The 27,529-nt window shown below is 40.1% G+C and overlaps 1 protein-coding gene across 1 annotated transcript in view; it reads left to right on the forward strand.

Annotated features, from left to right (window-relative positions):
* The first annotated feature begins 465 nt into the window (after window positions 1-465).
* LOC130868641 (pregnancy-specific glycoprotein 22-like) overlaps window positions 466-27,529 on the forward strand; it is an 86,746-nt gene continuing 59,682 nt past the window's right edge. Inside the window, exons 1-5 of the mRNA XM_057760790.1 lie at window positions 466-529; window positions 1,692-2,051; window positions 2,484-2,843; window positions 4,035-4,394; window positions 5,428-5,550. Of these exons, the coding sequence (XP_057616773.1) occupies window positions 466-529; window positions 1,692-2,051; window positions 2,484-2,843; window positions 4,035-4,394; window positions 5,428-5,550 (1,267 nt within the window). The remainder of the gene's footprint in view (window positions 530-1,691; window positions 2,052-2,483; window positions 2,844-4,034; window positions 4,395-5,427; window positions 5,551-27,529) is intronic.

The raw sequence follows: 27,529 nt of genomic DNA on the forward strand, positions 1-27,529 counted from the left end.
CTGTCACTTTCCTCTTGGTATTAAATAAATACCATCTTCATAGAGCATTGAGAGCACAGGACAGACAGCATGCTCAGCTAGGTATTTTGTCACAGGACACATAGTTGTGATAAAGGCTCAGTCTGGTGTTAAAAGACCTAAGGCAAGGACACAGCAGATATCAGCCCTCAGAAGAGCCATTGTTCTCTGAGGGTATGGGGATGCTTATCAGCATTGTTGCTCAATGTGTTGCTTGGAAGAGAAACATAAAGGGAAGTCAAGAGGGATACAGGGCAGTACTGAGAGTGGAGGGGACAAGGCAGTGCCTTGGACACAAAACCTACCCCCAACAGCCCATTGGGTTCTGGGAAGTGTTCCTGTCTGAGAGGAAACTCAGCTCAGAGGAAAGAAGAACAGCAGAGACTGAGCTCCTTGCTGGAACTGAAGCTCTTCTCCTAAAGGGAGGACTGTACAGTGAGACGAGAGATGGAGGTGTCTTCTGTTCTTCTCTGCAATGGGTGTACCTCATGGCAGGTGCTTCTGTTCACAGGTAAGGGTACACACTCTCTGACTGTGAGGGTAGAGAGAAACTCAGAAGCAGACTGCAGTCTTCTAATGAGGGCAGGAACCCAAGAGAAGACTTGAGGTTTCTGTTTGAAGTCATGGGGAAGATGGTACAATGAGGGACTGAGGCTCAGCAGCCTGAGCAGACAGATGTGATGAGGGGAAGAGACAAGCCTCAAGCACTCAATATTGACAGTCAATTACTTTGTCTGCAGTGTTTTAATACAGCTGTTGCCAGCCATGACAGCATGACCGTCCAAATAGAAATCAAACAGGGGTGTACCAGAGAGATGGCTGAGTGTGTGGAGACATGACAACCTGAATTTAATCCTCAGCTGCCTCATTGTAGAAGGAGAGAACAGATTCCGGAAGGCTCTTCCCTGCCCTCCACACAGGTGCTGTGGTGTATATCTGCAGATGCTAACATTGAGACAAGTGTCTTCACATATGTTCTGTGGCATGTATCCACACATGGGCAAAATGAAATGTATGTTTCTACACAGATTTTGGCACACTCTTCACGTGCATACATGGAGACACCTGCCTTCAGAAATACACATGAGTAAATTAAAATAATTTAAATCACACTTGAATATAATTATTGTCATTAACGCCAAACCTGGGAACTATGTAGATAATCTCATGGGGATATATTCCTCCTTCCTTCCTTCCTTCCTTCCTTCCTTCCTTCCTTCCTTCCTTCCTTCCTTCCTTCTTTTCCTTTATTCAAGTTGCCTGTATCTTTCCCAGGAGATGAAGTTTCCAAAACAGCCATACTAATCCCTATCCTCACAAGGCCTTGACTCTTGTGGACTTGACATCAGTGTATCTGCAAGATGAAGTCCTGGGTTGACTAGAATTATAAAGTGGACAGAGAAAAAAGTCAGAAAGGGAGGACTCTCCAGAGGAGTTCAGAAAGGCATCACAAAATATTCTATGTGAGGAGTTTTATGGGGACACTTACGGGGGAGGCAGACAGACACCTGAGCAGAGGATTCCTAAGGGAGTTGGTCATACAGTGTGAGGCTCTGAGGGAATTAACATCATGTTGCTCACCAAGAAAGATGGACACATTTCTTTCCCCCCATCTAAGCTGAGCGATGGTCAAATAAACTCAACATTGATGGTTTTTCTCTGCTCCCTTCCAGCCTCCCTTTTAACATGCTGGCAACTGCCCACAGCCATCAAAGTCAGAATTGAATCTGTCCCACCCCAAGTGGTTGAAGGAGAAAATGTCCTTCTTCTTGTCAATGGTCTGCCAAAGAGTTCTAAAGCTTTAGTCTGGTCCAAAAGCGTGGAAAATATGGATCATGGAATTGGAACGTATTTCCTGGACAAAGATTTAAGTGTACCAGGGCCTTTTCACAGTGGTAGAGAGACAGTGTACAGCAATGGATCCCTGCTGCTGAGAAATGTTACCAAGAAGGATACAGGATTCTATATCCTACGAATCTTAAATAGACATGTATTTATTGTGTCAACAGCAACCATGTACCTTCACGTGCACAGTAAGTGATTCTGTGAATTCTGGGTTCTGGGTGGATTTCATTTCACAGGACACACACAGTAGAGTGGCCTGTGCCTCCCTCCCCTGTGCACTGCAACCCAATTTTGTGCTTTGAGTATTCAGTGCAGGATATGCACAGTGTAGAGTAATGACAATAGATCACAGTCCTTCATTTGACTTCTCTTTACAGACAGGTGGACAGATGGTGGATAACTCAGTCTAGGATAACAATAACAGGCTATGTCTAGACTCCCGGGGTTCTCAAAAGAGTGTGTTCTTGAGAAAGACCCCAAAATAATCAACATTGGGTGCTTACCTCCACCAAGAAGGACAGGGAAAAACTCACATACCTAGGATGAGCAGTGGACACGGGGCCTCATCTTAGTCAGATCCAAAAGTTCAAATTTGGTTGGATCTCTCTCTTCCCTTTTAGCCATCTTTTGGACTTGTGGGCGCCATGTCACCTCTGCCCAGCCCACTATTGAATCAGTGCCACCCTGCATCACTGAAGGGGGCAGTGTTCTTCTACTCGTTCACAATCCACCAGAGAATATTAAAGCCCTTGCCTGGTTCAAATGGATGACTGCGTCCAAGAAACTTGAGGTTGCCCGATATATACCAGGCAGGAAAGCAACTGTGTGGGGGCCTGCATACAGCGGCAGAGAGACGTTGCACAGTGATGGATCCCTGCTGCTTCATGGTGTCACTCAGAAAGATCCTGGACTGTACACTCTAGCTATTCTGAGAACAGATTTGAGAAGTGAAGAAGCACAGATACAACTCCATTTCCACAGTAAGTGATTCTCTGTGATTGCTCAGTTCCTGGTAGGCCTTAGACATATAGGATTGCAGTGGGTGGCCGAGCTGCTCTTATCCTCTATATTGAGTTCCCAAGGGGAGATTTGTGCACTTAGTGTAGGTCACACCGGTAGAGACAAATGGCCACAGCTCAACTTCCATCTTCTGAGTCCATCTGCATGAAGGAAGACATTGATGGAAAGCAACTCTGTCTAAGATGTCAGAGTCAGACCAGTCTCTTGTGAATGTAGATCAGGGAGCCCTGACTTCTGTCATCTTTCTAAGACTGGACTAAAGTGACACCGGGGAGCATTCTCTAGTGCTCTACTCTTACATCCTTTCAAGGCTGATAGGGAAAATGGTTTTAGAACATCCATGTCAAACTAGGGTATTTATTATCTCCAAATTGAGAGTGTCATGAATAAATTCCAGGTACAGAGACCATGGAGGAGTGCTTCCATTTGGCTTGCTCTTCATGCTTGCTCCAACAACTCTCTTATATCACCCAAGATTCCTTGCCCAATGCTTGAACTGCCTGTATTGGTCTGAATCCTTTGCATCAATTCCAAATTTAAAAATATATCCTGTAGCTTTGCCCACCAGCCAATCTGGTGGTGGGGTTTTCAACTGAGACCTTTTCTTGCCAAATGACTGTAGCTTTGTCAAGTTGACATAAAACCATGCAGCCTAGTTCCCAAGGTTTTTAAAGCCCTGAACCTGCCTTGAAGACCAGATTGCTCCCCAGGCCCCACATAGCCCCAAACCTAATGGATACTTGGCAGACCAAGCACATCTACTATTGAAGTCAGGGGTTGAGTGCTGCTTCAAAGTAATCCAAAGAAAAATGCTAGAAAGTGAAACATCCTGGCCTGTTGAGCTCAAGAGAGTATTCATCTCAGTCTCCAGTGTACATGTGTGTGTGTAGTGTCTGAGGGCAGTGAGGGAGCAGCCATGTATACACCCAAGGGGCAGTTCCATGCAGAGGACACTATGGTATCAGGGGCACTATTGGAAAAGAGGAGGTCATGTATCTACTCTCTATTAAGTTGGATACACACACACACACACACACACACCTCCAACTCTAGGTTGAGTGATAACTCCATCTGATCAGCATGGAGTTCACCATCTTTTCACCAAGCACAATGATTCCCATGTGATGGCTTTTTTCTCTTTTCCTTCCCAGCTTCCCATTCTCAGTTCTGCAATCCTTTCGCTTCTTCACAACTCATCATCCAACCAGTACCTCGCTATGTAGCTGAAGGGGAAGGCGTAGTTCTCCAAGTTCATAATCTTCCAGAAGATCTGAAAGCCTTTTCCTGGCATAAATCAAAGTATAGGAACCCGTTCCGTAAAGTTGTAGAATACAGGAGAGCCACGAATTCCATCATCTGGGGGCCTGAAGTCAGAAGAAGAGATATAGTGTACAATAATGGATCCCTGATGCTCCAGGATCTCACTGAGAAAGATGCAGGAATCTACACACTAGCAGTTTTAAACAAAGATTCCAAAATTGAAAAAGCATATGTGGAATTTTATGTAAAGAGTAAGTGACTTTCTATGGTCTCCAACTGCTTGAAGAGTCTGATCCCACTTCATACACTAACCTGTCAGGATTGGGCTGTTACTGTGCTCTCCTCCACTGCACTGTGTCCCCGCACTGGGGTTTGGGTCTCTACTGCAGGACACACATGGGGTAGACAAACTGTAATAGATCAGAACCCCACAATTGCCTTATCATACAGATAGGCAGAACTTTCATAAAGAAAGGTGTAAACTCAGCCCCAGGATGTCATCGGTCCAGACACTTGGAGCTCTCACCACGCACATGTCCCAGAAAGATTCTGTTGGAGTCAGGCATTTTTTGGATAATTAAATCTTAGGGTCCTAACAGAGAGAACCAGAAAGCTCCAACTCCACAACTTTGCCCCAGGCTGGACTCAAGGTGACACTGGGGAGATTTTTGATATTGTTTGTCTAGATTTTCATCAGAGCTCACAGGGAACAAGGCTTTACTGACTGTCCAAGTCATGGGACCTACAGTCCTAAAGTGTAAAGCCAGCTGTCTACTGCCATGACAGCTGCAGTTTGGTCGGTCACCTGTGCATCTCCTTTTCCTATGACTCAGTGGACAGGTGTCTGGGCCATTAGCCTATTGTTCTGAAGGGTTTATGAGACTTCACTGGAAGTTCAAGGCACCAAGGGAAGAAAATGAAGAGGTAGTTACTCCCGATTTCTTCTTCACCTCAGGAGTCCAGACTAGGGAATTGTTTTTTCAGCTAAATAGTAACAGAAGCTGTTGATGTCACCAGCTCCCCCATCCCAAGCTTAGACCTTTGCTCATAACTAAGCTTAACTCATGGACATGGCAATGATCATGCATTGTGTGTCCTATCCCAGTGAAACGGTGCCTGAATCAGGGTCCATCAGTCCCTGGGTGGCAGATCCAAAACACAAGCTATGTGTCTAACCACAGCTACAAATTTGTCCCCCCTGGAAGATTTATAAAGTCTGAACTAAAGAGAACCTGTTTGGATTCTCTGGATGGCTGCTATTTGGTATTCTCTGTTTCTTCACAGAGTCTGTGACACAGCCCTTTGTGCATATCAGTGACAGCACACTCACAGGAGGTACATCTGTGATCTTCACTTGCATTTCACCTGACACTGATGTCTCCATCCGTTGGATCTTCAATAACCAGAGTATGCCTCACCTAGGAAGGATGACTCTGTCCCCAACAAAGTGTGGACTCAGAATAGATCCTGTTAGGAGTGAGGATGCTGGAGAATACAAGTGTGAGGTCTCCAACCAAGTCAGTATGAAGACCAGTCTCCCAGTCTCTTGGCCCTGATGAGTGAGTGACCTCTCCTCCCATTCTAGGGTAGAATGCTGACATTTATTTAATCAATGGGTACAAATATAGAAAAATATGTGGTAAAAATGATTAGGTACTACTCAGGTTTAGCCAGTGTGGTGACTCACGCCTATAGTCCTAGGATACATGTGTGTACAAGGGAAGGCCAGGAATTCTAGTGATGTTGTCGTAAAAAGAAATTAAAGACATCAACAAAAATCTAAAGCCTCAAAAGCTTAGCTTGTGGTTCAAATATATAATGATTTCTCAGTATTCATGCAAACTAATTTCGGGAGCCCTAATGCTTTTGGATGCCCTAAGTATACTCTGAAAGTGATGCATTGTTTTCTTTGAGAAAAACATCCTCTCATATGATCAAACATATTCCTCAATTCACTAGTTCACCTAAACCCAATGCTGCCTGCACACCAGCCAGCCATGTGAAGTGAGGAAGAGTGACAGGAGAAGGGTCTGTCTATTTTCACTGTGGTCATTGCTGGTTTCTAAACAGCTTTGATCCATTTTGTTTGATGTACAGAAGTAACATCCTTTACATAATGGCAGATCACACTGTTTTCAACCTGAAAGTGGCCTTCACAGTGGGATTTTGAACACAAGTGTTTTTCTGTTAATATGTATTTCTTTCCTTTTTATTTTCCTCTCATTTATTACATACTGACCACAGTTACCTCTTCCAGTCACTCCTTTTTAAATTCCACTTTCCTTCTACCCCAGATCTACTCCTCTTCTCTTTCCCTTCAAAAATGATAGGGATATCTACAGAACATGGCATATCAAGTTATGTTAGACTTGCCACCATCCCTCATATCAGAGCTTAGAGAGGCAACCCAGTAGGAAGAAAAGGGTCCAAAGGCAGGCAAAAGTGTCAGAGATGTCCCTTACTTCCACCTTTAGGAGTTCCAGAAGAATCTGCATTACCATAACTTATATTCTAAGGCCCTAGCTCAAACCCATACCGGGTCTGTGATTATCACGTCAGTCTCTGTGATCCTCTGTAAGCCCTGCTCAGTTGTTTCTGTGGTCCTTGACCTCTCTGGTTCCTATGATCCATCTTTCCCCTATTCTGCTGGGTTCCCCAGGCGCTGCCTAGTGTTTGTCTGTATGTCTCTGCATCTGTTTTCATATTTTTCGGGATGATGGCTCTCTGATGACCATTAGGCTGGACACTGATCTTCTAGCATAACAAAAGTTCATTAATCAGCATTTCATTGAAATTTTTTTTCGGTTGTGTTTGTTTCTCTTGTTAATTTCTGAGCTGTCAAGCCTCTGTCTGCTTCCTAGCAACCTAGGCAAGGTCAGGTCTGGTCTCCCTCTTATGGCATGGACTTTAATTTGGATCATTTATTAGTTGTCCAATCCAACAAGTTCTCTTCAAACATTACCCCTGTATATATTTCAGAATAGACAAATTGTAGGTCAAATGTTTTGTGGCTGGATTGGTGTCCCAGTCTCTTTGTTAAAGTCTCCTGTGGTTACAGTAGATGAGTGGTTCAGGTTACCTATGCCTCAGTACTCGGAGTCTTTATAGGGTCACTCTTGTATCTTCCAGGGAGATTCCACTTGCTCCCACCCTAACCCATCCTAATCCATCCACAAATCTTTTATATTTCTTTCTCTAAGGGAGGTACAGGTGTCCTAAATAGAGTCTTCCTCGTCACTTAGCTTCTCTATGCATCTGACCAAACAGGGAATCTATTGGTTTATGTGCAATGTTAGTTTACAGTAGTAGAGCTCAGATGGGTGTGTTTGTTCACCAGTTCCAGAAAATACTGTATAATCTTTAGGATTAAAAAAAATAAGTTCATGCCATCTGCAGATCTTTTATACACACAATTATTTTTCCAAATTTCATTTATTTGTGTTGTGTAATTGTTTTGTCTAGGATATCTAAGAGAATAATGAAGAAAAGTGGCCGCCACAGCATCATTGTATTGTGTTTCATTCATCCTTAAAATGAAAGTTATCTGTGTCCCCAGTGAGTACTGAGCTGGCAGTGGTTTTTCACATGTGCCTCCAATGCACTGGCCTCTCTTATACCCTTAGTTTGCCTGTTTTCATCATTAAAATTTTTCACTTTTGTCAAACTTCTTTACTGATTCAGTCTTAAGAGTTATTCATGTTATCTGTATTATGTTTCATCATGTACCCATGTTTGTAGGTTCTGGGCTTCTGGGTATTTTTCTGTTTCATGTAAGTCACACTACTATTACCCCTATCACTGTTGAGTAGTCATGGGAATTTTAGCAATCTGAAAAACTGACAGGAAGTTCTCAAATTTCACTACCAGTGTTAATAGTATTACTACTTTAAAAACAAAGTTCATCTGATTAAATATTGAAATGCCATTAATCACTTTGATGAAGGAACTTTTTTCCTTTTATTGAAAATATATTCTTTTCTCATACAATAAACACTGTTTATAGATTCCCCTCTCTCAACACTTCTCAGTTCCTACCAACCTCCCTATCACTGGGATCCACTCCCTTTCTTTTTCTCTTTAGAGAAGAATAGGACCCTAAGAGATAACAAAAAATTACAAAATCAAATATAATGATATGAAAACAAAATTATCACACTGGTGTTAGACCTTGCCACCCAACAGGATCAAAAGTTTCCCAAGAGCAGACACAAGGGTTAGAAACTAACTTGCTCTCAGAGTCAGGAGTCTCATGAAAATACTAAACTAATAGCTGTAATACACCTGCATAAGACCTGCTGCTGGCTCATGTAGTCACTGCTCATGCTGATATAACAAAGAAACCTCTTCTCTGAGGACTAGACTTTATAGTACTTGAACACTGTATGAAAGCTGGCAACAGAGGAAAACAGTGAATTGTCCACTTCAGTTGTGATTCCTATGAACTACAGCAATGACCAGCATGGAAGATAACCCTATATGTTCAAGAGTGACCATTATCCCTGGAAGGTAATCAAAAACTGTCTAATAGGACTCCAGGCTGCTCAAAAGGAAGGAATCTTGACTGGTACTGGAATACAATCAACTGTACATGGATAGTGATTTTATAGATCCTAGAGGATTTCCATAATGACCACTTTCCTAAACCAGTTTAATTTCTAGGTTTATTTTAAATATATATCCTTATTCCCACAGGCAAGTGTAGCTCTAGCCCTACACTAAAAATGTGTTTTTTTTTGCACAGAGGCCATCAAAGAAATGCAAAACTAATCCAAATGCAATAAACAATGGCTACTTGGCGATATGTGTAGGAATATTCCCCATAGACTCACATGTTTGAGTGCTTGGCCCTTATGAAGTTGTACCAGCAGGAGGTGTGGCAAAACCTTCCTTTTTATTTACACAGAAAAGGGGAAATGGTGTGGGACGTCCTTATGTACGTCTGTTGCTTTTTTTGGTTAATGAATAAAGAAATGGTCTTTTGTCTGGCAGAGAAGAATAGAGGTAGGCGGGGAAATCTAAACTGAAAGCAGGAAGAAAGAAGGCGGAGTTAGGGGATATCATGTAGCCAAGCCAGAGACAGATGCTAGACAGAACCTTGCCAGTAAGCCACAGCCCTGTGGCAATACACAGATTAATAGAAATGGGTTAAATTAAGATGTAAGTGCTAGCCAATAAGAAGGTAGAGCTAATAGGTCAAACAGTGACTTAATTAATACAGTTTCTGTGTGGTTATTTCAGGGTTGAGTAGCCAGGAACAAACAAATATCCTCCTACTACATAGCCCTATACTAAAAATGCCCTTTTCTGCAGAGAGGGCATCAAAGAAATCCAAGACTAATCCAAAAACAGTGAACAACAGCTGCTTAGTAATATGTATAGGAATATTCCCCATAGACTCACATGTTTGGATGCTCGGCCCTTACGAAGTTGTATCACTAAGAGGTGTGGCCTTGTTAGGGTGTTTGTACCCTTGTTGGAAAAGGTTTGTCACTGTGGATGCAGGCTTTGAAGTATCATGTGGTCAAACTACTCCCAGTGTGTCATACTGTCTCCAGCTTCCTGTGGAGCAAGATGTGGAACTCTCAGCTCCTTCTCCAACACCATGCCCTCATGCATGTCACCATACTTTTCACTATGATGATAATAGACTAAATCTTTGAAACTTTAGCTCAGCCCTGATTAAATGTTTTTCTTAGTAAGAATTGTCATGACCTTGGTGTCTCTTCACAGCATTAAAATCCTAAGCCAGATAGATACCATGGTGTGTTCAGTCCTACCTGATCTATCTATAGCACAACCCTGTTGCTCTGGCACATCCCAGAAAAGAACTGGAAATACTGTCATAGGCAGAAGATCATGATGTCTTCTGTTAGATTGTGTCTTCTATATATTATGAGATAACTACACTCAAGAAAAGTCAACCATATGGCTGCATAAATAGACCTGAAAAATGATAACACCAATTGGCATTCTAGAATACATGATGAAATCTCAAGAGTTTCCACTCCTACATAAAGGTGTCCAGTAGTTAATGAGTTCTGAGAGAGGGAGAGTCAGTATTCTTTAGGGATGAGACCCATTATAAGTAATCTAATCCCACAATGTCACCGATGAACACATATACACATGGACAATACTAAATGGACCTATCAAATTGTATTTATATCATTATTGATTTATACATAAATATGTATTTAATAATAATAAATAAAGAAAAACCCATGAAATTGAGAGGGTGTGGAAAGTCCTAAGAGGATGCCGAGGAGGAGAGGGTGGGGTGGAAAGGATGTAATTCAAGCACAATGTGTATTAGGAAATTCTAAAATGTACTTTTAAAAACTTTCAAAATAAAAGTAAACATAAGAGAGAGATAGGGAGAGTGAGAGAATGAGAAATAGCTACTAAGAGAGTGATAATGATGGGAGGTTGAGGAGCCTCTTCTAATAATCCCCTCCATTTCTTGGCAACATCCTGGATCAGTATTTTCTTGATGCCCAGCAGAAAAGAAAGGTCTTATATTTTATCATCCTTCAGGAGTGGTGGGGTGTTTTATACCATATGATGTAGTTCAGTGTAGTGTAAGTGAAAAGGAGTATGGAGTAGCCAGATACTGTAAATTGATTAGTCAGATCAAAGCACAGACAGTTTCTACACTCTGCCCTAGAGTGAGCTGCAGGAGTTGTGGTCTGATTAAAGTTGTGGGTATCTGGCCTAAAGCTGAAGACTTGTGTCCTAACACAAAAATGAGAACTTGCATTGATGATGGATAAGAGAAGGGAAACTCAACTAAGAGCTGTAATTTCCTAAGCCCTACTACCTCAGAAGTCACTGATTCATGCCTGGTCTACACCATAAAAGAAACCCACACACCTCTTAACACCTAATTTTTGACAAAGAGTCAAAATTATACAACAGAAGAAAGCAAATATATTCAGAAAATGGTCTTGGCATAACTCGAGAGCGGACTGTAGAAGAATACAAAAGATCCATGATTTCCATGATGTGGGAGTCCCCTCTGTATGCTGTCAATATGATTGGTTAATGAATAAAAAATCTTCCTTGGCTTGTGACGGGATATAGTAGAGCTAGGCTGGGAAAATTAAACTGAATGCTGGGAGAAAGAAGATGGAGTCAGGATAACCATGTTACCCATAGGAGACAAATTCCAGATGAAACTTTACCCGGTAAGTCACAGCCATGTGGCTATACACAGATTTATAGAAATGGGTTAAATTAAGATGCAAGAACTAGCCAATAAGAAGTCAGAGCTAATAGGTCAAACAGTGATTTAAAAATATAGTTTCTGTGTGATTATTTTGTGAGTCTGGAGATGAACTAGCAGCCTCCTACAACAAATTGGTGTGCCCATGTCATGACTAAATCCACATAAAACTGAGAAAGTTTAAAAAGCAATTATAGACAAAAAAAAAAAAAAAAAAAAACCAACCAAAAACAAAGTTAAGCGTTTTCTTGGGTGGGCTCTCTTTTCTAGAAGCAAGCAGATTTATAATTCTTTTAAGAGAAGGTATTCTGATTCAGTGGTAGCAGCATTTTCAAAACAGTGGCTTCTTGATTTGCCAGCATAAATGGCTCTAAGTCTTTTGGGGGTAGCTATGGAACATTTAAGTGGGGTCTGTGAGCAGTATGCTACAAATTGCTTAATGGTTCGACATAGACCCACTGCATACATGAAATTGGGGTGATGTGTGTGGCTTGCAGAGGTGTTGAACATGCCTCCACCATGCTGAATTGGGTGGAGCAAACATTGAGGGCCCAGTTGACTCTAGCCATGCCAGCTTAGCATTAAAAAAGTGATTTTGATTAGAAAAGGATTACAAATATGCAATAAAACAAATCCAGATGGAAAAAGACCCGTAAATAGGTCACAGTGTTGGATAAATTCACATAGGCTTGGGAGAAAGAAGAAAAATTGTACGAGAGTTACAAAAAGAAGTAAATTATTCAAAAATAAAACAAAGTCTTTATTTTTATTTTTTGTATAACATAACATAGCACTTATTGTTTTAACCATTTGAGGTATATGACTTACCACTATAATTGTCCAATTCTCAGAACTTCCAAGGAAAATAGCTATAATCTTGATTGGGGATATTTTTTATTAGATTTTTTAAAAAAACCAATAAAAATTCCCACTTCCGCCCCTCCTCCAATTTCCTTTACACACCTTCCTACCCCACACCCTCCAATCATAAGAGAGGGCAAGGCATGAAAGAGTCTGTGGGAAATTCTGCAGGACAGAGAAGAAAAGTAACTGAAAACTGTCAATATAGGTGGAACTGTCTTTCAAATTTCCTGCTTCATGGAAAAATCTGCTGGATACTATGGGCCTGAAGATAAAAAATGGATGCCCCAACGGTACAGAAGAACTTTGGGTAAATGTCCAGGCAGCGAGATGTCTCTGTCAATTCTAAGTTTTGGAAGTTGCTTATAATGCACATCCTGTTTACTTAGGTAATATTATATCCTTCTGGGGTCTTTGATGGAGTTGAAGAATTTATAGTTATAGTTTTCCTTAGCTATGATAAAAGATAAAGTAGATATAAATACTGTAACTGTAGTTTTTGTTTGATACCTGTTTTGTTATATATAATTTTACTATGTTAAAGTTAAAGCCTTCCTTTTTGTTTAAATAGAAAAAGGGAAATGGTGTAGGAGTTCCATCTGTTTGTGTGTTGCTTTCATAGGATAATGAATAAAGAAACTGCCTTGGCCTAGTTGATAGGGCAGAACTTAGGTAGGTGGAAAAGACAGAACTGAATGCTGGGAGGAAGAAGGGCAGAGTCAGAGAAGACATGGATCTTCTGCCTGAGATGGTCGCTGTTTAGAAACTTGCTGGTTAGCCACAGTCACATGGTGATACACAGATTAATAGAAATGGGTTAAACTAAGATAAAGTTAAAACCTTCCTTTTTATTTAAATAGAAAAGAGGAGGTGATGTGGGATTCACATCTGTATGCTGTGAATACAATTGGTTATAGAATAAAGAATCTGCCTTGGCCTATGATAGGATACAGTAGCGTTGTCAATGTAATCCACCATATAAACAAACTGAAAAATAAAAACCATATGATGATCTCATTGATGCCAAAAAAGCTTTCGACAAAATACAAGATCCCTTCATGATAAAGGTCTTGGAGGGAGAAGGGATACAAGGAACATACCTAAGCATAATAAAGGCAATATACAGCAAGCCAACAGCCAACATCCAACTCAATGGAGAGAAACTCCCAGCGATCCAACTGAAATTAGGAACAAGACAAGGTTGTCCACTCTCTCCATATCTATTCAATATAGTCCTTGAGGACTTAAATGGAGCAATTAGCCACCAAAAGGAGATCAAAGGGATATGAATGAGAAAAAAAGTCAAACTCTCACTATTTGCTGATAATATGATAGTTTACATAAGCAACCCCAAAAATTCTACCAAAGAATTTCTACAATTCATAAACACTTTCTGTAATGTAACAGGATAGGAGATTACCTAAAAAAAATCCACAACCCTCTTGTACTCATATGATAAAAGAGCTGAGAAAGGAATTAATCAGAGAAACATCACCCTTCACAATAGCCACAGATAGCATAAAATATCTCAGGGTAACTCTAACCAAAGAAGTAGAAGACTTTAATGACAAGAACTTTAAACCTTTAAAGAAAGAAATTGAATAAGACACCAAAAAGTAGAAAGGTCTCCTATGCTCTTGGGTAGGTTGAATCAACTTAATAAAAATGGCAATCTTACCAAAAGCAATCTACAAATTCAATGCAATGCCTATCAAAATCTAAGCAAAATTCTTCTATAGACCTTATAAGAACAGTACTCAACTTCATATGGAAAAGCAAAAAACCCTGGATAGGCAAAACAATCCTGTAAAATAAAAGAATTTCTGGAGGCATAACAACTCCTGACTTCAAACTCTACTACAGAGCTACAATACTGAAAACAGCCTCTTACTGGCATAAAAACAGACAGGAGGATGAAGAATTTAATTGGGGACCCAGATATTAATCCAAACACCTTCAAAGACCTAATTTTTTTTTACAAAGAAGCAAAATAATATCAAATGGAGAAAAGAAAGCATATTTTACAAATGGTGCTGGCATAACTGGATATCAACATATAGAAGAATGAAAATAGACCCATATCTATCATCATGCATAAAATTCAGGTCCAAATGGATCAAATACCTCAACATAAAACCAGCCACCCTGAACCTTAAAGAAGAGAAAACAGGAAGTATATTGAATGCATTGGCACAGGAGACCACTTACTAAATATAAGCCCAGCAGCACAAACCCTGGGAGAAATAATTAATAAATGGAACTTGAAACTGAAAAGCTTTTGTAAATAAAAGGACACGTAAACAAGACAAAACGATAGCCTACTGAATGGGATAAGACCTTCACTAACCCCACATCAGACAGAGGACACATCTCAAAAATATACAAAGAATTCAAGAAATTGGTCATCAAAAGAACAAATAATCCAATAAAAAATGGAACACAGACCTCAGTGGTGAACTCTCAACAGAGGAATCTAAAATGATTGAAAGACACTTAAGGAAATGTTCAACCATCCTTAGTTTTCAGAGAAATGTAAATCAAAACAACTCTGAGATTCTATATAACACCTGTAAGAATGGCCAAGATCAAAAATACTAATGACAACTTATGCTGGAGAGGTTGTGAGGTAAAGGGACACTCTTGCATTGCTGGTGGGAATGCAAGCTGGTACAGACCCTGTCAGTGTAGCGGTTTCTCAGAAAATTAGGAAACAACTTTCCTCAAGATCCAATGGCTGCTCAATCCTGCCACAAAGACATGTGCTCAGTTATGTTCATAGTAGCATTGTTTTTCATAACTGGAAATTGGAAACAACCTTAATGCCCTTTGACTGATGAATGGATAAGGAAAATGTGGCACATTTACACATTGGAGTACGACACAGCAGAAAAAAATAATGACATCTTGGATTTTGCAGGCAAATGGATGGAGCTAGAAAACATCATTTTGGATGAGGTAACCAAGATACAGAAAGAGAATTATCACATGTACTCACTCATAAGTGGTTTATAAGCATAAAGCAAAGAAAACCAGCCCACAAATCACAAACCCAGAGAACCTAGACAACAATGAGGGCCCTAAGAGAGACATACATAGATCTAGTCTACATCGGAAGTAGAAAAAGTCAAGATCTCCTGAGTAAATTGGGAGCATGGGGACCTTGAAAGAGGGTTGAATGAGGAGAGATAGGGAGGGGAGCAGAGAAAATGTAGAGTTTAATAATAATAATAATAATAAATAATAGCCAGAAACTGACAATAACCTAGATGTCCATTAACTGAAGAATGGATAAAGAAATTGTGGTACATTCATACAATGGTGCTTTATTCAGTGGTAAATAGCAGTGACATCAAGAACTTTGAAGGCAAATGGATAGAAGTAGAACAAAACATCCTGAGTGAGGCCCAGAAAGATTAAAAGAGTATGTGCTCATTCATAAGTGGATATTAGATACAAAGCAAAGTCCCATGGAAACTAGATAACAGCAAGGACCATAAAAGGCAATCATGTATTCCCCTGGGATGGGAGATATGAAATCTGCTGGGCAAACTGGGCATAGACAATAGAGAGGAGGGGATGAGGAATGTGAACATGAAGGATCAACATGGTTGATTTGGGGGAAGGAAAACAAGGGAGAGCAATGAAAGCGATATCTTGATAGAGGGGACCATTATGGTGTTAGGGAGAAACCTGGTACTGTTGAACCTCCCAGGAATCAAGGATGATCTCAGTAAAGGCTCCTAACAATAGTGGCAGGATACAAGATCAACTCCAAAAATTCAGTTGCCCTCATATACACAAGGATAAGGAACCAGAGAGGGAAATCAGAGAAGTATCACCTTTCACCATAGCCACAAATAGCATAAAATATCTTGGGGTAACTCTAACCAAGGAAGTGAAAGATGTATTTGACAAGAACTTTAAGGCATTGAAGAAAGAAATTGAAGAGGATACCAGAAAATGGAAGGATCTCCCTTGCTCTTGGATTGGGAGGATCAACATATTAAAAATGACAGTTCTACCACTGGCATAACTGGATGTTAACATGTAAAAGAATGAAAATAGATCCATATCTATCACCATGCACAAAACTCAAGTCCAAATGGATCAAAGACCTCATATCAATCTGAACACACTGAACCTGTTAGAAGAGAAAGTAGGAAGTACTCTACAACATATGGGCACAGGAGATCGCTTCCTACGTATAACTCTAGTAGCACAGACATTAAGGGCAACATTGAATAAATGGGACCTCCTAAAACTGAGAAGCTTCTGTAAAGCAAAGGACACTGTCACTAAGACAAAAAAACAACCTACTGACTGGGAGAAGATCTTCATCAACCCTGCAACAGACAAAGGACTCATCTCCAAAATATATAAAGAACTCAAGAAACTAGACTTTAACATGCTAATTAACCCAATTGAAAAATGGGGCACTGAACTGAACTGAAAATTCTCTACAGAAGAAGTTCAAATGGCCAAAAGACACTTAATGCAATCATTGTTTTAAACCACTGAGACATAACTCCAGCCATTCCAGGTGGATGTTTTCAGAGGCAGATCTGACTGGTAGAAGGTAGAGAGCTAGAACTTGCTGGAACCCTAGCTGAAAGGGACAGTTTTGTTTGACAGATCATGACTACAAATTTGGGATGCTTACTTAGTCCATATGAGACAATTGTTACTAAATCCTGTGATCTAAAAGCCAGTCACTGCAAGGATTATTTCTACAAAGAGCACAATAGGGTAAGATGATAGGCAGATGCTAAAGTGGCTTTAAATATGAGACTTCTTCAACAGAAAGTCCCTGTGCTAGATACAGTATCTACTTGAAGGGACAAATAAAGACATGTGTTTAACCTTCCAGTATTAGTCATTATGACACACAAGGAAACACATGATTTCCTGTCTGGTATGTTTGCTTGGGGGCCTGGAAATTCTGCAGAAATTCTCCAAAGGCAGGCAGATTAATTCTAGAGTAAAATATAACTGTCTGTTTGCTTTCATTTCCTAGACCATAATCCCCACTCCCTATTGATGATCAAGTTTAATGTCTCTGAAGACCAGCTCATTCCCTTCCACAGACATCTGAGAAGGCCTCCAGGGTGGAGACACTGGATATGTAGTTGTAGACAGATAGCTTGTGCTTCACATTTGCTAGCCATGATCTGTGTGAGCTTAATTTGGTCACTGTACTTTCTGTTTCAGTATTCCAGTGACATCACATGTGGTAAATTAGTGTTGCCATAGCAATACCTAAGTGCAAACAAGGTCCAGACATTGGGACAGGACAGCTGTCCATATCAGCCATATCTGTTCTGTAGTTTTCTGTTACGTCCATTTGAGTCATGACATCTGTTATTTTTCTTATTTCTCTGTTAAGTTTTTGTCTGTTTGACCTGTCCATTGTTGAGAGTAGGGTGTTAAACTTTTCTACTATTAGTGTTTGATGTGCAATTTAAGCTTTAGTAATATTTCTTTTGCATATGTGTGTGCCCTTTTATTTTGGGTATAGATGTTCAAGACTGAGATTTCATCTTGATGGATTCTTCCTGTGATGAGTATAAAGTGTCCTTCTCCGTCTCTTTTGATTGATTTTAGTTTGAAGTCTATTTTGTTAGGTATTAAGATAGCTACACCCGCTTGTTTCTTAGGTCCATTTGATTGGAAAATCGTTCCTGTACCTTGAGGTAATTTTGTCTTTGAGGTTGAGGTGTGTTTCTTGTACACAGCAGAAGGATGGATCATGCTTTTGCATCCCCTAGTCTGTGTCTTTTTATAGGTGTATCAAGTCCATTGATATTAAGAAATATTAATGACCAATTATTGTTACTTCCTGTTATTTTTTTGGTGGTAGTGTTTGTGTGTTTTCATTATTTGGTGTTTGCTGGTGTGAAGTTACCTGTTGCCTGTGTTTTGTGGGTGCAATTAGATGCCTTGGGTTGAAGTTTCCTTCTAGTACTTTCTGTGGGTTTGGGTTTGGGTTTGTGGATAGTTAATGTTTTGTTATGGAATTTCTTGTTTTCTCCATCGATGGTGATTGAACACTGTGCTTGATATAGTAGTCTGGGACGGTATCATGTTCTCTTAGTATCTTCAGCACATCTGTCCAAGAACGTCTGTCTTTCATGGTTTTCATTGAGAAATCAGGTATAATTCTGATAGGTCTGCCTTTATATGTTACTCGGCCTTTTTCCTATGCAGCTCTTAATATTTTCTTTACTCTGTATGGTTTATGTTTTGATTATTATATGGTGAGGGGACGTTTTTTGTTCCAGTCTATTAGGTGTTCTGTAAGCTTCTTGTACCTTCATAGGTTCCTTAGGTTGGGAAAGTTTTCTTTTCTTTTCTTTTTTAAAACTCTAATAAGCATTTAATGATGTATATCTAAAATAATTTACATTTCTATATACTTAGTAAAACACATCAAAATATGTAATAAAACAGTTACAACACCCCAGATGCCCTCTTTTATCTTCTCCTAGATAGTATTAACCAGAAAAAACCATTATTTCAACTTTCTTACTTGGATCAGCTTTGCCAGATCTAGTTTTGTACAACTGAAATCATAATAGGAACATACCCCTTTGGCCTGTATATTTTTTAAATTAATTATTCCTGAAGAGTTTATTTTTTTATTACTTAAAAAATACCAATCCAATTCTCATTCCCTCCCCTCCTCCCAGTCCCCTCTTTCTCCCTCCACAGACCCTCCCACACCCCTCCAACACTAAGGGAGTGCCATGCACCCCACCCTGTGGAAAGTCCAAGGCCCTCCCTACTACGTCAAGGTTGAGCAAGGTTTACATCCAAAGAGAATAGGATCCCATGAAGCTAGTATATGCAAGTAGAGACACATCCCAGTGTCACTATTAGTGGCCCCTCAGTCTGCCCCAGCTGTCAACCCCCTTTAGAGGGGTTTGGTTGTTCCCATGCTCATTTACTCCCAGTCCAGTTGGAGTTGATGGGCTCCCATTAGCTCAAGCAAACAGTCTCAGTGGATGAACCCCTCATGGTCTTGAATTTCTTGCTCATACTCTCACTACTTCCACTCTTCAACTAGATCTTGGGAGCTCAGTCCAGTACTCCAATGTGGGTCATTGCCTCTGTTCCCATCTATTGTTGGACGAAAGTTCTATGGTGATATTTAAGATAATCATCAGTCTGACTACAGGGATAAGGTCAGTTCAGACATCCTCTCCTCTATTGCTTAGGGTCTTAGGTGGGGTCATCCTGTTGGTTCTTGGGCATTTTTCTAGAGTCAGGTTTCTTGCTTACTCCATAATGGATCTCTCAATCAAGACATCTCTTTCCTTATATCTCATATCTGTCATTCCTCCATCTTGACTATACCATTCCCTCAAGTTCTCCTCAACTCCCCTTCTCCCCTTCCTTCTAACTCCTGCCACACAGCTCCCAAATTTTTGAATGATTCCAATTTCCAGGTGGGTCTACAGTGAGTGATACCCTAGGAAACCAAGGAAAAACAATCAAACAGATAATGGAAACAGTTCAAGACGTAAAAACTGAAATGGACGCAAAGAAGAAAACACAAACAGAAGGCCAGCTGGACAGGGAAAATCTAGGTAAACGAATAGAGACTACAGAAGCAAGCATAACCAACAGAATACAAGAGATAGAAGAAAGAATCTCAGATTCTGAAGATACCATAGAGAAAATAAACACACTGATCAAAGAAAACAGCAAGGCCAACAAATTCTCATCACAAAACATTCAGGAAATATGGGACACAATAAAAAGACCAAACCTAAGAATAATAGGAATAGAAGAGGAAGAAGAAGCACAGCTCAATGGTCCAGAAAATATATTTAATAAAATTATAGAAGAAAACTTTCCCAACCTAAAAAAAGATATACCTATGAAGGTTCAAGAAGCATACAGAACACCGAATAGGCTGGATCAAAAAAAAACATCCTCTCGCCATATAATAATCAAAACACAAAGCATACAGAATAAAGAAAGAATACTAAGAGCAGCAAAGAAAAAGGCCAAGTTACTTATAAAGGTAAACCTATCAGACTTACACCTGACTTCTCTATGGAAACCATGAAAGCCAGAAGGTCCTGGATAGATGTACTGCAGAAACTAAGAGACCATGGATGCAAGCCCAGACTACTATACCCAGCCAAGCTTTCGTTCACTATAAATGGAGAAAACAAAATTTTCCAGGATAAAAACAAATTTAAACAATACGTAGCCACAAATCCAGCCTTACAGAAAGTAATAGAAGGAAAATCACTAACCAAGGAGTCCAACAATGACCACAGTAACTCAGACATCCAGAGAGCCTTTACCAGCACATCTCAAAGAAGGGAAACACACAAAATCTACTACTAAAAAAAATGACCGGAGTTAACAACCACTGGTCATTAATATCACTTAATGTCAATGGACTCAACTCACCTATAAAAAGGCACAGACTAAGAGATTGGATACGAAAACAGGATCCAACATTATGTGGTTTACAAGAAACACACCTCAACCACAAAGACAGGCACCTACTCAGAGTAAAGGGTTGGGATAAGGCTTATCAAGTAAATGGACCTAAGAAACAAGCAGGTGTGGCCATACTAATTTCTAACAAAGTTGACTTCAAACTTAAATCAATCAGAAGAGATGGAGAGGGACATTTTCTACTCATAACAGGAACAATTCATCAGGACAAAGTCTCAATCCTGAATATCTATGCCCCTAATATAAAAGCACCCACTTATGTAAAAGAAACGTTACTAAAACCCAAGGCAGTCATCAAACCACACACACTAATAGTAGATTTCAACACTCCTCTCTCACCAATGGACAGGTCAATTAGACAGAAACCTAACAGAGAAATAAGAGAATTAATGGAGGTAATGAATCAAATGGACTTAACAGACATCTGTAGAATATTCCACCCAAATAGGAAAGAATATACCTTCTACTCTGCAGCTCATGGAACCTTCTCAAAAATTGACCACATACTCGATAACAAAGCAAACATCCACAGTTACAAAAAAATATTAATAACCACCTGTATCTTATCAGATCACCATGGATTAAAGCTAGAATTCAACAACAATGCTACCCCCAGAAAGCCTACAAACTCATGGAAACTGAATAGTCAATTACTGAACCATACCTGGATTAAGGAAGAAATAAAGAAAGAAATTAAAGTCTTCCTTGAAGACAATGAAAGTAAAGAAACAACATACTCAAACCTATGGGACACTATGAAAGCAGTCCTGAGAGGAAAGTTCATAGCACTAACTGCCCACTTAAAGAAAACAGAGAAAGCACACAATGGAGACTTAACAACCCACCTGAAAGCTCTAGAAAAAAAAGAAGCAGACTCACCTAAAAGGAGTAGAAGACTGGAAATAATCAAACTGAGGGCTGAAATCAAAAAAATAGAAACGCAGAAAACAATTGAAAGAGTCAATGAAACAAAAAGCTGGTTCCTGGAGAAAATCAACAAGATTGATAAACCCCTATCCAAACTAATCAAACGGCAGAGAGAGAATTTGCAAATTAATAAGATCAGAAATGAAAAGGGGGACATAACCACAGACACAGAGGAAATTCAGAGAATCATTAGATCTTACTACAAAAGCCTGTATGCCACAAAACTGGAAAATGTAAAAGAAATGGACACTTTTTTAGATAAATACCATATACCAAAGTTAAACCAGGACCAGGTGAACAACCTAAATAGACCTGTTAGTCATGAAGAATTAGAAGCTGTTATCAAAAACCTCCCTTCCAAAAAAGTCCAGGACCAGATGGTTTCAATGCGGAATTCTACCAGAACTTCCAAGAAGACCTAATACCTATACTCCTTAATGTATTTCACAATATAGAAACAGAAGAGTCATTGCCAAATTCCTTTTATGAAGCTACAGTAACTCTGATACCAAAACCACACAAAGACCCAACCAAGAAAGAGAATTACAGGCCAATCTCACTCATGAATATCAATGCAAAAATCCTCAACAAAATTCTGGCAAACCGAATCCAAGAACACATTAGGAAAATTATCCATTATGATCAAGTAGGCTTCATACCAGAGATGCAGGGCTGGTTTAACATACGCAAATCTATCAATGTAATCCATCATATAAATAAACTGAAAGAAAAAAACCATATGATCATTTCATTAGATGCTGAAAAAGCATTTGACAAAATTCAACATCCCTTTATGATAAAAGTCTTGGAGAGATTAGGGATACAAGGGTCATATCTAAATTTAATTAAAGCTATATACAGCAAGCCGACAGCTAATATCAAATTAAATGGAGAGAAACTTAAAGCCATCCCACTAAAATCAGGAACACGCCAAGGCTGTCCACTCTCTCCATACCTCTTCAATATAGTTCTCAAAGTTTTAGCAATAGCAATAAGACAACATAAGGGGATAAAGGGGATTCAAATTGGAAAGGAAGAAGTTAAACTTGCATTATTTGCAGATGATATGATAGTGTACATGAGCGACCCCAAAAACTCCACCAAAGAACTACTACAGCTGATAAACGCCTTTAGTAATGTGGCAGGATAAAAGATCAACTCCAAAAAATCAGTCGCCCTCTTATACACAAAGGATATGGAAGCAGAGAGGGAAATAAGAGAATCATCACCTTTCATGATAGCCACAAAAAGCATAAAATATCTTGGGGTAACTCTAACCAAGGAAGTGAAAGATCTATTTGACAAGAACTTTAAGGCATTGAAGAAAGAAATTGAAGAGGATACCAGAAAATGGAAGGATCTCTCTTGCTCTTGGATTGGGAGGATCAACATAGTAAAAATGGCAATTCTACCAAGGGCAATTTATAGATTCAATGCAATCCCCATTAAAATCCCATCAAAATTCTTCACAGATCTTGAAAGGACAATAATCAACTTTATATGGAGAAACAAAAAACCCAGGATAGCCAAAACAATCTTATACAATAAAGGTACTTCTGGAGGCATTACCATCCCTGACTCCAAATCCTATTACAGAGCTACAGTATTGAAAACAGCGTGTTACTGGCATAAAAACAGAGAAGTTGACCAATGGAATCGTATAGAAGACCCGGATTTTAACCCACAAACCTATGAACAACTGATTTTCGATAAAGGAGCTAAAAGTATACAATGGAAGAAAGAAAGCATCTTCAACAAATGGTGCTGGCACAATTGGATGTCAACCTGCAGAAGAATGAAAATAGACCCATATCTATCAACATGCACAAAACTCAAGTCCAAATGGATCAAAGACCTCAATATCAATCTGAACACACTGAACCTGATAGAAGAGAAAATGGGAAGTACCCTACAACATATGGGCACAGGAGATCGCTTCCTATGTATAACCCCAGCAGCACAGACATTAAGGACAACATTGAATAAATGGGACCTCCTGAAACTGAGAAGCTTCTGTAAAGCAAAGGACACTGTCATTAAGACAAAAAGGCAGCCTACTGACTGGGAGAAGATCTTCACCAACCCCGCAACAGACAAAGGTCTGATCTCCAAAATATATAAAGAACTCAAGAAAGTAGACTTTAAAAGGATAATTAACCCAATTAAAAAGTGGGGCACTGAACTGAACAGAGAATTCTCAACAGATGAAGTTCAAATGGCCAAAAGATACTTAAGGTCATGCTCAACCTCCTTAGCGATCAGAGAATTGCAAATCAAAACAACTTTGAGATATCATCTTACACCTGTCAGAATGGCTAATATCAAAAACACCAAGGATAGCCTTTGCTGGAGAGGTTGTGGAGAAAGGGGTACCCTCATCCATTGCTGGTGGGACTGCAAACTTGTGCAACCACTTTGGAAATCAGTGTGGCTGTTTCTCAGAAAAATTGGATCAACCTACCCCTGAACCCAGCAATAGCACTCTTGGGAATATACCCAAGAGATGCCCTATCATATGACAAAAGCATTTGTCCAACTATGTTCATAGCAGCATTATTTGTAATAGCCAGAACCTGGAAGCAACCTAGATGCCCTTCAATGGAAGAATGGATGAAGAAAGTGTGGAATATATACACATTAGAGTACTACTCTGCGGTAAAAAACAATGACTTCTCGAATTTTGCATGCAAATGGATGGAAATAGAAAATACGATCCTGAGTGAGGTAACCCAGACCCAAAAAGAAGATCATGGGATGTACTCACTCATAATTGGTTTCTAGCCATGGATAGGGGCCACTGAGTCTATAATTTGTGATCCTAAAGAAGCTAAACAAGAGGGTAAACCCAAGGAAAACCATATAGATATCCTCCCAGCTATGGGAAATAGACAAGATTAATGGGCAAAAAATTGGAATCTTGGGGGTGGGGTGGGATGGGGATGAGGGGTGATGGGGAGAGAAAAGTGTGAAGGAGAGGATGAGGGGAACTGGGGGAATCGCGGTGATTGGGGATAAAGGAAGGTTGGATAGCGGAGCAGGGAAACTCATACCTTAGTTAAGGGAGCCACCTAAGGGTTGGCAAGAGACTTGAACTTGGAATGGCTACCAGATGCCCAGGGCAATGTCCCCAGTTAGTTCATTGGGGCACCTGAGGATAGGGAACCTGAAATGAACCTATCCTATAATCATACTGATGAATATCTTGCATATCGCCATAGAACCTTCATCTAGCGATGGATGGAGATAAAGACAGAGACCCACACTGGAGCACCGGACTGAGCTCCCAAGGTTATAATGAGGAGCAGAAGGAGAGAGAACATGAACAAGGAAGTCAGGACCATGAGGGGAGCACCCAACCACTGAGACAGTGGGGCCGATCTATTGGGAGCTCACCAAGGCCAGCTGGACTGCTACTGAAAAAACATGGGATAAAACCAGACTCACTGAATGTGGCAGACAATGAGAGCTGACGAGAGGCCAAGGAGAATGGCACGGGAACCTTCATCTGGCGATGGATCGAGAGAGAGACAGAGACCCAATCTGGATCAACGGTCTGAGCTCTTAAGGTCCAAATGAGGAGCAGAAGGAGGGAGAACATGAGCAAGGAAATCAGGGCCACGAGGCGTGCACCCACCCACTGTGACAGTGGAACTGATCTATTGGGAGCCCACCAAGGCCAGCTGGACTGGGACTGAATAAGCATGGGTTGAAACTGGACTCTCTGAACATGGCGGACAATGAAGGCTGATGAGAAGCCAAGGACAATGGCACTAGGTTTCGATCCTAATACATGAACTGGCTTTGTGGGAGCTTAGCCTGTTTGGATGCTCACCTTCCTGGACCTAGATAGAAGTGGGAGGACCTTGGTCTTCCTGTAGGGCAGGGAATTTGGACTGCTCTTCAGTATCGAGAGGGAGGGGAATGGACTGGGGGGAGGAGAAGAGGAGTGGAGATAGGGGGAGGGGAGCGGGGGGAGGGGGCAATATGTGGGAGGAGGGGGAGGGAAATGGGAAACGGGGAGCAGTTGGAAATTTTAATTAAAAAAGAATAAAAAAATGAGGAAAAAAAATAAATCACATAATAGAATTATAAACTAACAAAAAATAAATATATTAAAAAATATATAATTGATACAATACAGATCATTGTCCCACACCAGCAAGACACCAGAATAACTAAAAAAATCTGTAATCCTTCTATATACAAATGATAAAAAATCTAAGAAAGAAATCAGACAAACATCACCCATTACAATAGCCATAAAGAATATAAAATATTTTGAGGTAACTCTAACAAAACAAGTGAAAGACCTGTATGACAAGAACTTTAATTCTTTGAAGAAAGAAATCGAAGAAGATATCAGAAAATGGGAAGCTTTCCCACGCTCTTAGATAGGTAGGATCAACATAATAAAAATGGTAATCTTACCAAAAGAAATCGTAGACTCAATGTCTTTTTTGAGAGGGCACTCTCCATTTTTGGGCAACATCATTGAACAGTCTTCTCCTGATTTCTGGCACAAGAGAAACATCTGATCTTCTATAACCTTATAGGGGCAGATGTAAATTTCATGACGTGTTTAATTCAATGTAATGTATGTGACCAGGATCATGGAGGAGCCAGGTGTTATAAACTGAGAGTAGTTAGGTCACAGCACAGATAACTCCTACATTCTTTTACCAAGAGTGAGCTGCAGGACATGTAATCTGACTAAGGCTGTGGGAATGTGGGCTAGAGCTTCAAACATGCATCTTAACACAAAGTAACAGGGACCATGTCTTGACAATGGATGAGAACTCAGAGTATGTCTGGAGTCTTGTAAGATTGAAGCTTGAGTGGAGACTAAGGTTTGTCTTTGTAACCAAAGGGAGAGGACAGAGAGGGACAGAGTCTCAACAGCAGGAAGCCCATGGTGAACTGCAAACAGTAAGGGAAGGTGAACCAGATTATTTTCTATTCCATGTTTATTATTGTTGGCCATTATTTTCTGAAAACTGATGTTCCCATCTACGGCAGCATCTCCCTCTAAATGAAAATTAGAGAAGGGTGGGCCACAGAAATGGCTCAGTGTGTAAAGACACTTGCTGCCAAGGCTGTTATGCTGATTTCAATCCTAGATTCAATTTGGTAGAGAACAAACTCTCTCATGCCACCTAAGCTCCATATAAGTCCAGTAACATTTTCTCACTTTTCTCACCCATACACTGACACATGCATGAGTAAACACACATATTCTCCCTCTCTCATGCAGATATCTAAAATTCATAAGTAACTGTAAATTAATAGTCAATCTGTGGCTTTTGCCTATTTTCTTATCTACCAACACAAGATTCTTTAAATCAGTGCCTTGATCATCATTCATTCTTTCGTTCATTCTTCCACTTGTATGTGAGCCTTTCCAGGCACTGAAGCATCCCAAAACAGCAGCAGCATTCTGTCCTGCCAAAGCTGTAATTGCAATGCACCCAAAGGCAGACAGAAATTTGGCATCTAGAAAGTGAATTAGGGATTGATTAGAACTTCAAAGGAAAAAAGGAAGAGAATGAAAAAGGCTGGCTGGAGACATGGTCCAGTGTTTAATACCACAAGGTGCTCTTCCAGAAGTCACGAGTTCAGTTCCCAGCACCTATGTGAAATGGCTTCACAAAGCTACCTAATTCCAGCTCCAGGGACTTCATCCAGTCCCTAGGCATTCACTAATCAACTGGACATCTTTTTCTGAGTATCATCATGTAGAAAACAGCTGTTCCAGTATCCTGGCCCTTAGCAAACTGTTCTGATAGGCCTATAAAACTTTACAGGAATGTCAGGGAACCCTAATGGAGGGATAGAAGATAGGAGACCTCCTGATGGCTTCTAGGCAAATTCTAGGACTCCATAGCCCATTTATAGGTCAGGAAA

Source organism: Chionomys nivalis, chromosome 2, assembly GCF_950005125.1.
Source record: "Chionomys nivalis chromosome 2, mChiNiv1.1, whole genome shotgun sequence".
Classification (NCBI taxonomy): Eukaryota; Metazoa; Chordata; class Mammalia; order Rodentia; family Cricetidae; genus Chionomys; species Chionomys nivalis.